This window comes from Haplochromis burtoni, unplaced genomic scaffold, assembly GCF_018398535.1.
Source record: "Haplochromis burtoni strain Fernald_Lab_line unplaced genomic scaffold, NCSU_Asbu1 Contig_819, whole genome shotgun sequence".
Classification (NCBI taxonomy): Eukaryota; Metazoa; Chordata; class Actinopteri; order Cichliformes; family Cichlidae; genus Haplochromis; species Haplochromis burtoni.
Genome location: NW_024583180.1, coordinates 38,544 through 54,170, shown reverse-complemented (window position 1 = coordinate 54,170; position 15,627 = coordinate 38,544). Strand labels below are relative to the sequence as shown.

At 46.4% G+C, this 15,627-nt stretch overlaps 2 protein-coding genes across 2 annotated transcripts in view; one reads left to right on the top strand and one right to left on the bottom strand.

Moving 5' to 3' along the window:
* eci2 (enoyl-CoA delta isomerase 2) overlaps positions 1–6,771 on the bottom strand; it is a 9,029-nt gene extending 2,258 nt beyond the window's left edge. Inside the window, exons 1-9 of the mRNA XM_042215765.1 lie at positions 6,462–6,771; positions 3,425–3,483; positions 3,079–3,175; positions 2,181–2,187; positions 1,849–1,947; positions 1,450–1,641; positions 1,300–1,369; positions 869–971; positions 490–610 (exon numbers count right to left, since the gene is read on the bottom strand). Of these exons, the coding sequence (XP_042071699.1) occupies positions 490–610; positions 869–971; positions 1,300–1,369; positions 1,450–1,641; positions 1,849–1,947; positions 2,181–2,187; positions 3,079–3,175; positions 3,425–3,483; positions 6,462–6,517 (804 nt within the window). The 5' untranslated portion in view covers positions 6,518–6,771. The remainder of the gene's footprint in view (positions 1–489; positions 611–868; positions 972–1,299; positions 1,370–1,449; positions 1,642–1,848; positions 1,948–2,180; positions 2,188–3,078; positions 3,176–3,424; positions 3,484–6,461) is intronic.
* A 5,563-nt stretch (positions 6,772–12,334) lies between these two features.
* On the top strand, positions 12,335–15,627 carry LOC102307981 (gamma-crystallin N-B). Its single transcript, XM_005952230.2, has 5 exons — positions 12,335–12,487; positions 13,101–13,192; positions 14,146–14,302; positions 14,613–14,758; positions 15,415–15,627. The coding sequence occupies exons 1-5, from the start codon at positions 12,467–12,469 to the stop codon at positions 15,548–15,550; spliced, it is 552 nt and encodes a 183-aa protein (XP_005952292.1). The 5' UTR covers positions 12,335–12,466; the 3' UTR covers positions 15,551–15,627.

Below are 15,627 nucleotides of genomic sequence, written 5' to 3'. Positions count from 1 at the left end.
GACGTCTTCAGTCTCAGCTGACTGCAGGTTTGCAGCCCACTGAAGGAACAATGGGCTGGGAGGTCAGTTCACTGATCATGGAGGCCTACATCCACATGAACAGACTCCAGAGAAATACAGACAGGAAATGGGAGCAATTGTGGGAGTCAGTAGGAGGGGGGAGGGCACGGTCAGATGATCGTGTCTCACAACAGTTATGCATAGTTAGTGTAAGAAAATGGCTGTTGTGCATTTCTAATGTAAACTCGTGTTTCAGCAAAAACCCTGTAGGTGATGGAGGGAGATGGTGTTTGCAGCACTGATAATCATGCTGCGCTGCAGCGCAGTCTGAACAAACACGCACAGCAGGTCCAGCTGTGACCACAGAGCCAAGATCATCACCCAGGTGAGGAAACACACCTGAGTCTGCACTCAAACATCCTGAGCCTACGAGTCAAAGGTTTCACCATCATCATGTGACGTCTTCTCTGTGTGTGTGTGTGTGTGTACCCTCTCTGTGGCGTAGACCAGGTCAAAGAGGCCCAGCACAGTGACAGACACGCCCACAGCCGGTCCGTTCACCACGGCAACCAGCGGCTTGGGGAAGTCTATGTAAGCGTTCACGTACTTCCTGCAGAGAGACAGAGGAGAGCTCAGGGTTTCAGGTTTGGCACCAGATAAAACATCCTGACTGTGCGAGGTTTCAGGCTGATCTCTCCTTCAGGGCAGTTTGAGGTTCAGAGGTCAACAAGGAGACGACCTCACATGATGCAGATGACGGCGTGCATGCAGAGCCACCGTGATCCACGCTATACTTAAGGACATGAATACTTTGGTACTTTTACTCGAGTACAGTGGGTTTCCTGCTGCTTCCATCATGAACACTCACCTGAGCAGATCTGCACCCCGTCTGGCCATCTCCTCCACCCCGTTCTCCGGGATCTTGGTGAAGTTGGTGAGGTCGTTTCCACTGCAGTAGAAATCGCCGGCGCCTGAAACGTGAGAACGAAGAGAACACGCGTTCACTTCAACACGAGCCTGAAGGTTTCAGTCGGAGTTTAGTCCCAGCGAGGACGGACCGCCGCGTTTCCTCAGACTCATTCTCTCCACGAACAGCAACGATCATTCATGATGTTCAGTAACATCTGCAGGCCTGATGATGAACCAGAGACGTTCACACAGCAGCTTTATTCATTTGACTCTTCTTCCTGTCAGTGGTTTGTTCTGGAAGCTCACAGGACCTGACACACAGCCGTGTGTGTGTGTGTGTGTGTGTGTGTGCGTGCGTGCGTGCGTGCGTGCGTGTGTGCGTGTGCACACCTGTAACGACGGTGATGACAGAGTCGTCCGTGGCCGCCTGCTCCAGAGCGGCGATGATCTCGTTGTACATCTGACAGGAAACACAGATGTAAGAAAAGCAGGTGTACATGTTTTTGTTTCAGAGTAGCTTCAGTCTGAAGCGTGGCTGACCTCGGTCGTGATGGCGTTCTTCTTGGCCGGTCGGTTCAGTTTGATGGTGGTGATGTCATCCTCCTTGGTGACCAACAGCGTCTCGTAGGTCGCACCGCTCCCAGCTGGCTGTGCGCTCACCTGGGGGGAGCTTCCAGTCTCTGCCTCCACCAGGGAGCCAATCAGGTCGCAGTACTTCTGTCGGGCTTCATCCTAACAGATTCAAACCAAAGAGGAAAGAACACAGCAGAGCGGCCTGTTAGCATCAAGAAGCTAAAGGAGGAGCAGATCTGTGAGATCCAAGCGCAGCGACGCTCTTTCAGGAAAGAGCGTTAACCTGAAGTCCCGAGAGAATAAAAGACTTCCTACAGACAGCTGAGCAACGACCCTTCATCATTTATCTCCCTGCTGTGTTTGTACCTGTGAGATGGAGCCCAGAGACTTCCACGCGTCCCACTTGGCCTTGTTGACAAAGTCCAGCATGCCGGGTTTGGGAGCGTTGCAGGGACCCTGGGTGGCCTGAGCGAGGAGGAAAAGGAGGAAGAGGAGCAGGTGAACTTATACTGAAGTCCTTCTTGAACCCACACACCGGGACTTTTACACCGGGGCAGAGTTTTGAGCATCTCTGTCATATGTGTCGAGCTCGGCTTCACGTTAGCACTCCGACGAGACGAAGCAGCTGTTAGCGGCACACGCACGACTCCAGCCAATGACAGGAGATCAGCACGCTCCCACATCTGAACGCTGAGCACAGTTTTACTCACGTCTCAAACCGGGACGACAGATTGCTGAAGAAGGAGCAGAAGCAGCTGCTGACCCCACAGCTGGCCCCACAGCTGACCCCACAGCTGGCGTAAGAATCTGGCAGGTGGCAGCAGTGACGCTCAGTAACAAGATGGAGCGACTTATATTTTCCTTCACTTCCAAATCTAATCAGTCCCACAGTAACACCAATTAAATTAGTTTTTTTACACTGAGGTTACTGAAAATTAGACTCAGTTTTATGAAGTTTTCATAAGTATCATTTTTTTAAGCCAATACTTTTTTAAAGGAGGACATGATTTTTTTTTTTTTTTTAAAAAGGTTTGACAAATCTGGATTAACCAATTAAAAACCTGCTTTGAAAAGCTCCACGTGAGAAATTTCCAGAACACCAAATGTCTGAATGTGGAACATCTAGAACGTGTGGAACATCTTGACGTGAACTAGTGTGGAACATCTTGAGCGAACATTGAAGTGTGGAACATGCTAGAACGTGAACGTGTGGAACATCTAGAACAGTGAACATGCTGAACAGTGCTGAACCAGATGCGGATTAGAGGAACATCTAGAACGTGTGGAACATCTAGAACGTGTGGAACTTAGGAACGCTGAGAACTGTGCGGAACATCTAGAACGTGTGGAACGTTATGGGAGAAATCTAGAACACAGTTAGCTGTGGAACATCTAGAACGTGTGGAACATCTAGAACGTGTGGAACATCTAGAACGTGAGACTTAGAGGAACATCTAGAACGTGATGGGAACATCTAGAACGTGGGAAGTGAATGTGAACATCTAGAACGTGTGGAACATCTAGAACGTGTGGAACACAGCGTGAACATCTAGGTGGAACATCTAGCGGTGCATCGAACTGTGACCTGGACTGCACAAGAGAGCGTAGATCTTCAGTTTGACCTCGTTGCCCGGGTCGTCCTTCAGCGTCGACAGTTTGCTCTTCGCCTGCTCAAACTGCTCCACTGTCACACCTGAAAACACGCAATCATCACCAAGAGTCCCCGATCATCATCATCATCATCAGTACATGTGCTGTTTGAGCTCCTCAGAGAACTTACTGTGAGATTCTAAAATCCCAGCAGAAATAAACATGATACAAACCTGTTCTGGGCTCTGTCCTCTCCGTCCCCATAATAACACCTGTTTATAACTCACTGTGCTTTGAAGGCTCTCCTGCTGCTGTGAACATCATGGATGATGATGATGGTGGTGGTACTTACCCATCATGGGAGACGCTGTGGTGTGAAACTTCAGGCTGGGAATGTTGGATCGGACTGAGCTGGAAACAGAAGCACACACAGTGTTTACAGAGCCAATCATGACAAACCTGACTCACACTTTCACTACAGCTTCACCCAAACAGGCGCAGCTCAGTGATGAAGACTATTGCTGTGGCTTCTTCGTCATTTAAGAGCAGAACCTCCATCTTCAGTGTGAATATGAGCTATAACATGCTAGCCCATCTGTCTGCTCACCTGTGACTAGGGTTGCCAACCGTCCCTTAAAAAACGGAATCGTCCCGTATTGAGCTAATAAGGGACGCACTTTGTCCCGTAATACAGTGAGAATCAAAAGTAGTCTATAAATGTTAATGGAATTAACGCTTTGTTTGAAAACATAATTCCCAGCCCCTCTCCTGCTTTGTGACCAATGAGCTGACAGCACACTTATGACAATTCGAGATGAAATTAGACCGCTCATCTCATTGGTCGAGGAAAGGTCGCTTACGGAGAAAATACCGGAAGACAACAGATGACCACAACAAGAAGCATGGCCAACAGGGAAACAAACGCCGACACTGCGGTGCAAGTCTCGGACGACAGTACACCTAAAGCTGGGCAGACACTGTGCGATTTTTTCAGTCACGTTATTCAGCTCCTGCTCAAACTGCACGATTGACTCGCAAGGGTTAGAAGTTCATAGGTCACGATGCAGGTCTCACACTATACCGCCCGATGCTCTGATGCGACCTGAGTGCTCACACTGTGCCTCCATAACATGAAGGTTATAACAGAAATCTGCGCTCGCTCTCTCTGTCTTTCACTCACACAGACACACCACCACCATCAACTTTGCTAAATTGCTAATGAAAAACATGATCAGGCAGCTGTGATTGAGCAGCAATGTAAATCCAACTATTTTCACGGTTGTTGTGGTCGTGATAATTTTGTGATGCCACATCGAAAAGGCTCGGATGAGCTTTCCAAAGTTCTACAAGTTGTGCCTCCATCGCTTGTGTCCAGATCACACGCTGCACAGCCGTGCTGCTCCGTCTTTTTCACGTTTTGTTTGCGCGCAGATGCGTGTGAGCCGGCGTGGGCGGGGGGCGCGGCGCAGCTCCGCGGCGGCATCCGGCCGCGTGCAGTGATTGGTCCGGCGCGGGCCGGGGGGCGGGACAGCGGGGGCGTGGCCGGGGCAGGCGGGGGCTGGGGACTGGGCGCGCGCGCGGACCCGGGGCCGCGGCCCGCGGGGGCCGCGGCCGGCGCGGCGGTTTCGAGCGCTGGGGGTGCGTCAGAGGCGGTGGGGAGCGTCCGGGCGTGGAGGGGGCCGCCGCAGCCGCGCGCCCGGCGACGGGCGGGGGCGGCGCAAGTTGTGCCTCCATCGCTTGTGTCCAGATCACACGCTGCACAGCCGTGCTGCTCCGTCTTTTTCACCGACGTTTACGTGTTTGCGCGTGAGCAGTGTGAGCGGCTGTGGTGACACCCTCACGAGCGATTGATGATCGGGAGCTGCTCGAGGTGTTAATCGCTTCTCGTTACCCCACGTATACTACACGACGCACGATGAAGGCCAAAATCGGGCCGATCACCAAATCGGTCGCACGACTCAAAAATCGTCTCAAAATGGGCCAAAAATCGCACAGTGTGAGCCCAGCGTTAGAGCAGCAATGTTTGTTCGCTCAGAGAAAGAAAAATAGGCTGCAAAAGTACAGGGAGGAATGGGAAAAGGAAAAGTGCACGATAACACCTATAAAGCGCACTGACTGTGGCACGGGAGGAATGGGAAAAGGGAAACACCTGGCTGGGAAAATGCACGGTAACACCTTTAAAGCGCACTGCACTGTGTGCCGGCGCACTTTTTCCATAGGCATGCTTCTAGTGGTGGGCACATGAAGAACATGAGGGGTGTGAAAGCTCGGGGAACCCTTAACCAATTTTTTGTCCACCAGGCCACGGCAGAAGCAGATATGGTATGTAAACACTGGTTGTTTTTTTAAACCCTCTGGTTAAGGTTAATATGGGCATGTGCAGTGAATATCAGCGCTATGTGGCCAGAAGTGTGATAATATAATTTATTTTGTGTAATAAACAACTGCAAGGATAGATGATTACAACAAATAGATGACTAATACATAAAAGTAATACATAGATGAATAATGATGATGAGTTAAGATGCGTAATCATGGGAACAAGTGGGTTTACAAACAGGAGCAGCTGATTAGCATTAGAAAAGCTGAAATAATACCTCAGCTGAAGCCAATTGTACTAAATGCACTAAATGTGCACTGTTACAAGAATATTTTGTTCTATTGTTTTCTATTAATTTATATAATTTTAAGTTAAGCAGGACAGAGTTCTTTTAAAGAAAGATTTACTTATATTCTCAAAAGTTAAGCATGACAGGCTTCTGTTTAAGAAAGAGACCTGTTTTACTGTGTTAATGTTGTCATTTTGAGCTAAAAATAAATGGCTAAATGATCATTTGTTTCCCATATGGTCATATCACAAAGAATATGCATCTGCTTAAATCAAATTCAAGTCAAATGGTTAAAAAATAATTTCACACACAAAAAAGAGCTACCACACTGGGAAGGGTGAAGACAACTGGGTTGCCCGGCCCTGGCCACGAGGTGTCCCTTATTTATTTTTCAGGGAGTTGGCAACCCTACTGACCCGCTCACTGAATGAACAGAGGATGAAGCTGAGCCTCATCTTCAGGTCATGTCTGAATGTGGAGCAAAGGTCGTGGCTAGCTGCAGCCATGCTAGCTGCAACCATGCTAGCTGCAGCTAGCTGCTTATTTAACAGCTGATATTTCGCCGCTTTGAGCGCGAGCAGCGCACCTGTCAGCTTCAGCCCGTCTCTGTGTGACACCTGAGTCTGACAGGTGTCGTTAGCGGTCAGGTAACCACAGACCCCCGACACTCAGTGCTAACAGCCATGCTATCTGTTAGCTTCCTCCAGACTTTTCTAACTACAGTTAGCATCTAAACTTCTGATTCCGCCTCAAACACCCCGCGGGCCTCCCCGGTCATACCTTGTTAATGTGACACGGCGCCAGACAGCGGAGCACCTCAGCGCGACGCCGGCCATTAAAGCGCAGATCCGGGGGTCCAAGGTTCGGGAGGACGGGCTAAGGCGGTGAAGGGTTAACTAGCGTCGCCACAGTGGAGCTAATCAGCGGCTAACATGTTTACATCGCTGCTCCCGCCCACGCCGTCATCTCCTGCTCTCCCATTGGTTAAAGAGAACTGCTGCATGTCTTCCTCTCTCTCTGTTTCCTGTCAGTCCTGACTGTATCTATGGAATAACGCCAAAAAATAAATAAAGTCAGCTTCAACACAGACTGAGCTCACGTGATTTGATTTGATTAGTAACAGAAACTAATAAAATGGACAGACTGTATATAAAAGATGGCTGTAGCGCAGTTGTGGAGCCTCTTGCTGCCGCCATGTTGCTTTCTGTGTCCAGAAGTGACCATATTTAAGAGGTTATCAGCTGATGTCAGCATCACACAGACACAGGTACCTTCTCATTGAGTAACACCCAATCAAAGTCCTCAAATTTCACTGTGCACAAAACCTGGAGCTCCACATTGTTGGATGCTCTGTTACCACAGTAACCTCACAGCAGCCATGTTATTGGTCACATGATGTCATTAAACGCTCCAACAGCACAAACACGGTCCAGAGTTGCAGTTCAGGTGAAGCTAGCAGACAGCTAGCAGCTACAACCACCTGTGTCACCATCCACCTCTCAGTCAAAGAGGCCACGCCCCTAATAATGCAAACTTTAATCCTTAATACGATTTAAACAGGTGAGTTAGAAACAGGTGTTATGAAAGCAGATATTATCTCTGGACATCAAACAGTCTGTGAGCATGATTTTTTAATCTTTATTGGAAGAAATGATCAAATCCAAGTCAAACAGACCAGAATTGTAACAATTTACATTATAAAGATGGTGAAGCAAGTCATTAACTTCAAAGGGAGAAAATAAAGTATCTGGGGCTTAATAATAAGGAACATAGACCTTTTGACAGAGGCAGGAACATTAGAATAACAAGTACTTTGTGGTTTTACAGCATAGTACAGAAGTTTTTTTTAATTCATATTTGAAATAAGCTTAAGTGACTTAAAATACTGACAAAAGTAATTGAAGAAGACGGTAAACAGAGGAGAGGCATCTTCCACTTACATGAATGAATAAAATACACAGCACTATTACAAAACTGACAACATCAGAGATTTCAGATTCCAGGTTGTCCATAAAGTAAAGAACATCCTTAGATGTGAAGGCAGGTGTATTGGAAGTTCTGAGTGAAACCCAACAGAGCATTTCAAACCAAAAAGCATCAACGTACTGACAAGTGAAAAATGCTCCAATGTTTCTGGATCAGAAGAACAGAAAAGAGTCGGACTCGAACTTAAACCTTTTATACAGGAGCTCTCCAACTGGATAAACGTCAGATATGATTCTGAAGTGTTTCTTTCATTTTAGGCACAGGTGGCTATTTTAGGTAAGAAAATGACTTTTCTTTCAACGTGTTATCGAGGTGATGTCTGACATTGACATTATAGTTACAGAATACTGTTTGCTTACAGGTATTAGAGATTAACTTATTATTAAATAGTTTGTCCTTTATTGAGGTGTCATTGTCAGTGAAGGTGAGCTTGTTCTTGTTAGTGAATACTTTAAAGTGTTTACGATGGTGCCCCTCCCTTCCTTCCCTCCCCATCTCCAGCTGCCTCCCTCTTCCCGCTCCACCACAACCACCCACACATGCAGGGCCTTGGAGTAGGGGTATGTCACCAGGGTGCAGAGGAGGCTACCCCCCCCTCTGTCCCCTTCTGGCTGCCTCTGCCTCAATTTTATCCCACAACTTAGACATTCACATTACTCACACTCTCATTACACATACATATAGGATCTTGGGGGGGGGCACGATACACGGAGTCCAAAGTACCATCAGGGTGTACACCCCACCCCTGGCATCGTTGCCCACCTCTCAATTTTAAATACACGTAGACATTGAGGGCTAGCAGGAGGGACCATGCGCTTACCTGCTGCTCTCTGGCAGGTAGCTCCATGCCCTCCTGGGTTTTAAATGCACCTTAGAACACACATGCATCAACACTACAATGAGCGGGTGGAGGGAGGTTTGGAGTCTTCTCTCACCCCCATTCTCTGCGACCTGCTGGAGTGGGGGGGCTAGGAGGAGGAGTTGGCCGTCCGACTGCGGTCTGGAGTGTGGGGCTCGCTCGGGCCACTTCGGAGGTGGGGTGCCCCCGGCCTCTCGGCCTGGGGCTCGGTCACTCAGGCACAGCTGGCTGCCGGCGGAGCTCACGGGCGCGTCACTGCAACTCCCCCTGGCTTCTGCTCCGCGGCTGCTGAGTGAGCCCTCATCTGGGACTCTCCTCAGCTCTTTCTGGGACAGTGGCGCGGCTGCCCCTCTGTTGGTCTTCCTTGGTCTCTTGTGTTCTGGGGGCCTCTGGATGTCTGGAGTTTTGATCTCCTCCATACCTGCTTCATGCCCTGGAGGACGGGGCTGTGGCCCCCCCACACCCTCTAGCAGATCATTACATGAAGGAACCTTTTAAAAACAAAAAACAAGCGCGTCCATGCTCACAGGTGTACACACGGGTGATCACACCCACAAACTACACCCTTTTTGGCTCCTACCTCAAAGCACACTGTGTTCTGTTGATCTTATGTGCTGCACAATAATGTTTAATATTTAGTATTTACTGTCATATTCCCATATATCATTGTGATGTTGTTTATTCTATTACTCTTGTTCTCTTCTGCTTGTTTTCTTTTTTCTTTCTCAGCAGGTGATCCAGGTGATTGATATATGCATTTTTTTTTCTCTGCCCGTTCTGTTGGTTTTTGTCTTTTGCCCTTCTCCCCCGTCCCTCTTCTCAGCTGTTTCTCTTTCCCTCTTTCTTTCTCCCCTTCTTTCCCCCAGTCAAGTCTGTCCCGTATTCAGTAAGTGAAAATAAAATAAACAATAAAAGGTGAATCAAATGGACCATTACGGCAAGGCTGGGATGGTCAATTTGGTAAAGTAAATCCGTTGGGCATCTTTCTTTGCCTTTAGACAACAATTCTGATGGCAAAAGAGCCAAACGGGACAGGCAAAAAAAAAAAAGTGTTTACGGTGGTGTGGGTATCGCTTTACAAACCTTATAATTATTAAATGAAACGTCTATTTTACACTTATCAATAAATTCTTCGTAAGATAGCAAGTTTCTGTTTTTATCAAGCAGATCAAAAACAAACACACACTGTTATCATACCAGTCTGATTTAAATAAGGACTCTTATTGATGACTATGACCCTGCTATTCCACAGCACAGGATTGTGGGTGAAAATTAGTTTCCTAACATTCAAAGCTTGCTTATAGAAACTAGACAATTTAAGAGGAATCTCAGATATTTCAAAATCACATCTGAGCAGAAAATCTACCCTCGAGCTTATTAAAGAGTTTGTTTGGATTATGGCACCACATAGACTGAGGGAAATGCAGTCGTTCATCCATCTGAGCCTGAACGCAGCAATAATGGACTCAAAGTCTAAAGCTTTCATAGTCTTTAACTGTGATTTGTGTATATAATGTGTTTTATTCTTCCAGATAAAGCTGAATAAAATAGAATTGGACAGTTTGATCATTTTGGGAGATGTAAAAATTGAATAACAGGGATATATGAGTCTTGAAAGTCCTGCTTTAGACAGTAAGATACGACCTAATATGGACAAATCACGTGTTAGCCAGTGATTAAATTTTTTTTAAACTACATTTAATCTAGAAGTTATGTTATTAATCTCTCCATCATTAATATCCTTACTGATTATTAAACCAAGGTATTTTACCTCCTCTTTTACTGGAATATTGTTAGCAGTACTTTGATTACAGCTGTGCAGCTAAGATTTCACATTTTTTAAGGTTTAGTGTTAAGACGGATGCTTTGAAACTGAAAGGATTTTATTAATTGCAATAGAGACCATATTTACATTCCTTAGAAATAAGGCAGTGTCGTCAGCACATTGACTAATTTTAAATTATTTATCAAGAATGTTTATTCCTTCCAGATCTGGAGAGAGTTTGATATAAATGGCATTTCTGCTGCAACAACAAACAATAACGGGCTAATAGGGCATCCCTGCTGAATGCCACGATTAATTTTAAAACTATTAGAAAACCCTTGATTGAGAGCAGTTCTACTTGTTATATCTCTGTACAACATTTTCCCTACACTAACAGATCTGGGACCCAAACCCACAGCCTCCAGAGCTTTAAATAACAAATTATGCCCCAAAGAATCAAAAGCTTTAAAGAAACCAGGAAATAAAATAAGGCTATCATGAGGAATATTTTTATAAAGGCTGACTGTGTCTCATCTATTATTTGAGTTATTCCTGTTTTTAATCTGTTGGCATAGAGATGAGCTAACAATTCATAATCACAGCAAAGAAGTGTGATACGTCTCCAGTTATCTAAAAGGACCGAGTCCTTGTTTGGTTTAGGAAGTAAAGAAATGATTCCTCGTTTCACAGTTGGAGAGAGCATCTGATCATTAACACATTCATTGAATACCTCTAATAACAAATCTTTAATGTCACTCCAGAAATATCTGTAAAATTCAATCGTGGCTCCACTCGCCATCTGGGAAACAGCAGCATCCAAATCTGGGAACATGATTATTTAAACACGGAGTCTCTGCGGCTGACTCACTGCTGCCTCTGCTGGACATCAGGGGGACTGCAGCTGCTGCCTGTAAACCCCGTCGAGCAGAGCACGATCACAAGTCTGTGACTGTGGAGTCTGAGTGCAGTGAACTCATCGTTGTGTTCAGGAAACCAGCCTGAGACCATCTGAGCTCTGACACGGAGCTTTGGCAGCCTGAGCCCAGGAGGCTGTCCTGACAAACAGCTGACTGCGATCATGTGACCACAGTCAGAGCTGCAGGTGGTTAATGTGCTTTCATTCTGCCTGTGTTCAGCCTGATCCTCAGAAAACCTGCAAACACACCTCAGAGAAACGTTTATAAATAATATTTAATGTTGCTTCAGGTTGAAGGTTTCAGCTCAGAGAACAGAACAAAGCTTTGATTTGGTGCTTCCTGTCTCGTCTCAGCTTGGTGCAGTGTTTCCATCAGCTGAGAACACCTGACAGGTACGTCCTCTGACTGTCCACCTGTGTGCTGACAGGACACATACATCAACTGTAACCACACAGGTGAGGACGCGGCGGGAAACCTACCAGCAATAAAAACAGGAAGCACAAGAGCAGTTACCAAAATAAAACAGGAAGTGGAAACACGGGAGCCACGAGGAGGATAAAAACCAGAAAAAGAACCACACACAGGAAGTAGAAACCCAAACTGCTCTGTGGTGGTAAAAGTCACCTGTTCACCTGCTGACAGTAGCTTTACCTCAGCCTGAGATTCACTGCTGCTGTTGTTGGTGCTCATGAAGACGTCACATCAAAGCAGGACTGAAGCTCAGCTCATGGAAAAGTTTAAATAGTCAAAGAAAGACTGAACGAAATCTAACAGCTGCATCAGTGCAGGCAGTGTCAGTGACGCAGTATTAGTACTTTTACTGCAGTAAAGGATGGAAGTACTTCCTCCTGACCGCAGCCTGTTTGTGTAGAAACGTGACGTGTGCGAGATCATTGAGCTGCAAAGCTGCGGCCAAGCACCATGTATTCACACACTCACACACACTCAAACACAAAAATAATCACACACAATCACACACACACACACACACACACACACACACACACAAATAATCACACACACTCACACACACACACACACACACACACAGCAGAATCAGCAGACAGGTCTGGATGAACTGAAAGCGTCGAGGCAGCAGAAACCTTTGAAGCCGACTCTTTTGTCCGGGGGCCTCGGCCCTCAGCCCGCCGCGCCCCTCGCTCGCCCCCCTGCCGTATAAATTGGGGTGTCCAACTTTTTCTCTGTTACACTGTGTGTGTGGTTGCGGGCCAGGTTGGACGACATCCAGCGGGACAAAATGTCACAGTACTCTGGAAAGGTGAGTGAGACCGACGAGGATCGCTTTGAGCTCTGTTTCAGTCTGAGCTCTGAAGCTGAAGATCAGGCTGCTTAAAATAGTCAATTTTTGAATGGAGTTTGGTGTGAAGCTCCTCACAGCAGCAGGACATTTAGCTTTTAAAGACAAGAACAGAAAAAATAAATCATCACTTTGAGTTTCACTTCACATTCATGTGAAACATTAAAACGAAAGTTTCTGTTTTTGTTAAAACTTCACTGTTTGCTGTTGATGATGTCACTTTAATAAAGCAGCTGGGGTCATGTTTAAGACCAAACAGACGTCGCTGCACGCTCGATCGTCCTCTAAGCCCAGGCTCAGAGCAGCACCTTCAGGGTACCCAAGTAAAAATACTCAGTTACTTTCCAGCCTAGATTCAGAAATGTCATTCATTGTTATTTATTCGTGTTATTCCATGTTAGAGGCATCAAAGACTAACAACCTGGTGAAGGATGGAGATGATTCACATGACCGAGTCATGATAAATTCAGACCTGTGAGACTGGAGGCTTCAGATTACAGCAGGAACTTCGTCCTGTCACTCATTTTTAAATAAAGTTTCATTGAATGAAAGCACGTGACCGTTTGTCCTGCAGATTACTTTTTATGAGGGGAAGTGCTTCACCGGCAGGAAGCTGGAGGTCAGAGGTGACTGTGATAACTTCCAGGACCGCGGCTTCATGAACAGGTAACTTCCTGTTTTCGGGTGTTTGCTTTCTCTTTTTTTCTTTACTGAAGACGTTTGAACCTGAACTGAGTCAGAGCAGATCTTCAGTCGCACCTTCAGTTTCTCTGAGCTCAGAAACCAGAGTCTGACTGATCAGCTGATCAGAGGAAACGTAACAGCTGGTTTTATGTAATACCGCTCTGAGCCACGAGGGGGCGCAGCCTGTCAGTGTAACTGTAAGCAGGTCATGAAGTCATGACAAGTACAACAAATGTCAGAAACTGAGAGACCTGCAGCGCACATCTGAAAACACATGTGTGGAATCGCTGCCCCCTGGTGGTCACATTTATATTCAAACCGTGTGGACGAAACTGTTTCTGCTTTCAGCTTCTGAAATTCAGGCGAGAGCTGATATTTCTGACGAGCCTCTGAATACTGATACGAGGTCAGCTTATGTTTCAGTAACTTGTTAAGAGTTTTCTAATGACATCAACGAAAACACAGAAGAACAGAAGCTTTGTGATTTCTGGCCGTACAGGAAGTCTAAACGTTTCCTTTTTAGTGACAAATAGAAACACATATCAAAGATCTGACGTTCTGCAAACTCAAAGATGTGAATTTGATGACCAACAGTTTTCACTAGCAGCACAAACTCAGACTGAAGTCCGTCCACACAGAAACCATTTTCAGCACTTTTTTTCTGACCTTATCAAACATTCAGTCGCTCTTCATCAGAGGAGAGCACGAGGCCAACATCATCATCATCATGGTCAGGATAAACTGGAGTTCTTGGTTTAAGTGCTTCCTGTTTCCTTCAGCTGATCATCACCTGAGCTCCATGACTGCGTCTGAGCAGATGATCGTGCTGGGACGGAGGATGAAAAAGTTCTGACCAGTTAAACCTGCTGATGGTTTCAACGTGTGACTGAGCACCTCTGCAGGGTAACATCTGGAGCCTGTCTTTGTCTCTTCAGGGTGAACTCGATCCGTGTGGAGAGCGGAGCCTGGATCTGCTACGACCACCCTGACTTCAAGGGCCAGCAGTACATCCTGGAGCACGGCGAGTACCCAGAATTCCAGAGGTGGAACTCCCACAACGACCACATGGGATCCTGCAAACCCATCCGCATGGTGAGCACCTCTGACGGGGTCGTGATTGTTTAAAGAGCACAGATGAGGTGATCTGACAGATCTGAGATTTTACTGCTGTCAGGAAACACAATTTCATCTTCTTTTTAATTCACACTTTTAAAAATGTTAGAGTTTGTTTTTCATGTGTTAGTGAAAGACTGACTCTGTGAGTCTTTTCCACTGAGGGGAAACCATCTTTTCTCGCTTTGGGGTGAAGCACCTTCATCCTGAAGCTACTGCTGCTCCGTCCGGTCTGTGATGTAGGTTTTGTTGTTGGATTCTGACCTAATCGTGTCCGTCTGTCCGGCAGCACGGCGAGCACTACCGCATCGAGCTGTTCGAGGGCTGTAACTTCTCCGGTCAGTGCGTGGACATCTGCGACGACTGCCCCTTCCTGCAGAGCCGCGGCTTCTCCAAGAACTGCATCAACTCTGTGAAGGTCTACGGAGACGGAGCGTGAGTTTCTCCTTTACCAGAAACCTTAACGCTGATGTTCCTGCTCCCCAGGGGATAGACTTTGGTGACCTTTAACCTGAGATTAGTATTAGGACAATATTCCTAACATGCTAACAGGAAATATTTATCATTCACATTCAAAGTAAAGGTCGGTTGTTGACATATTCCTGCTCTGCAGAGGATGAACTCTGTAGACTTTATTGCTGCTGGCAGCTTAGACTGTGGGGCTCATTATTTATTATCCCCAGATGATGAAATGTGACACAGTAATGTTCTTGTTGCTGGAAGTTTTGGCTGATGATTGATTTGATTGATTGAGTTCAAACTTTAGCTTTCAGGATTTTTCACGCTCATGTCCCCCTGAGGATGAACCCCACCAGGCTTATCTTATTATTAGACTTCTCACCTGGAGACCAGTAGAACTGTTTTTCATCCTCAGCTTAATTTTTCTATTTAGTGCTAATGTTAGCATGCTAACAACCTAAGGTTGGATGTGTTAGCATGACTTAACATAATAGAACAAAGTCTAAAGATGTTTTAAGGCGGAATATATTTAAACATCATTCAGAATCCTCCTTAACAAAAGTGTGACAGGTTAATAAAAGCATGTTCCTCACTTTAACCCCGCCTCTCTTCCCTCCTTGCTCCGCCTCCAGCTGGGTGATGTACGAGGAGCCAAACTTCCGTGGCCGCATGTACATTGTTGAGCGTGGAGACTACTGCAGCCATAACGAGTGGCAGGCCCAGAACCCCAACATCCAGTCCATCCGCAGAGTCGTCAACTACTTCTAAACCCCTCTGACCTCTGACCCCCAACCCTGACCAGCCCCCCTCACCTGTGACTGTAATCATGTACGATAAATAAACTC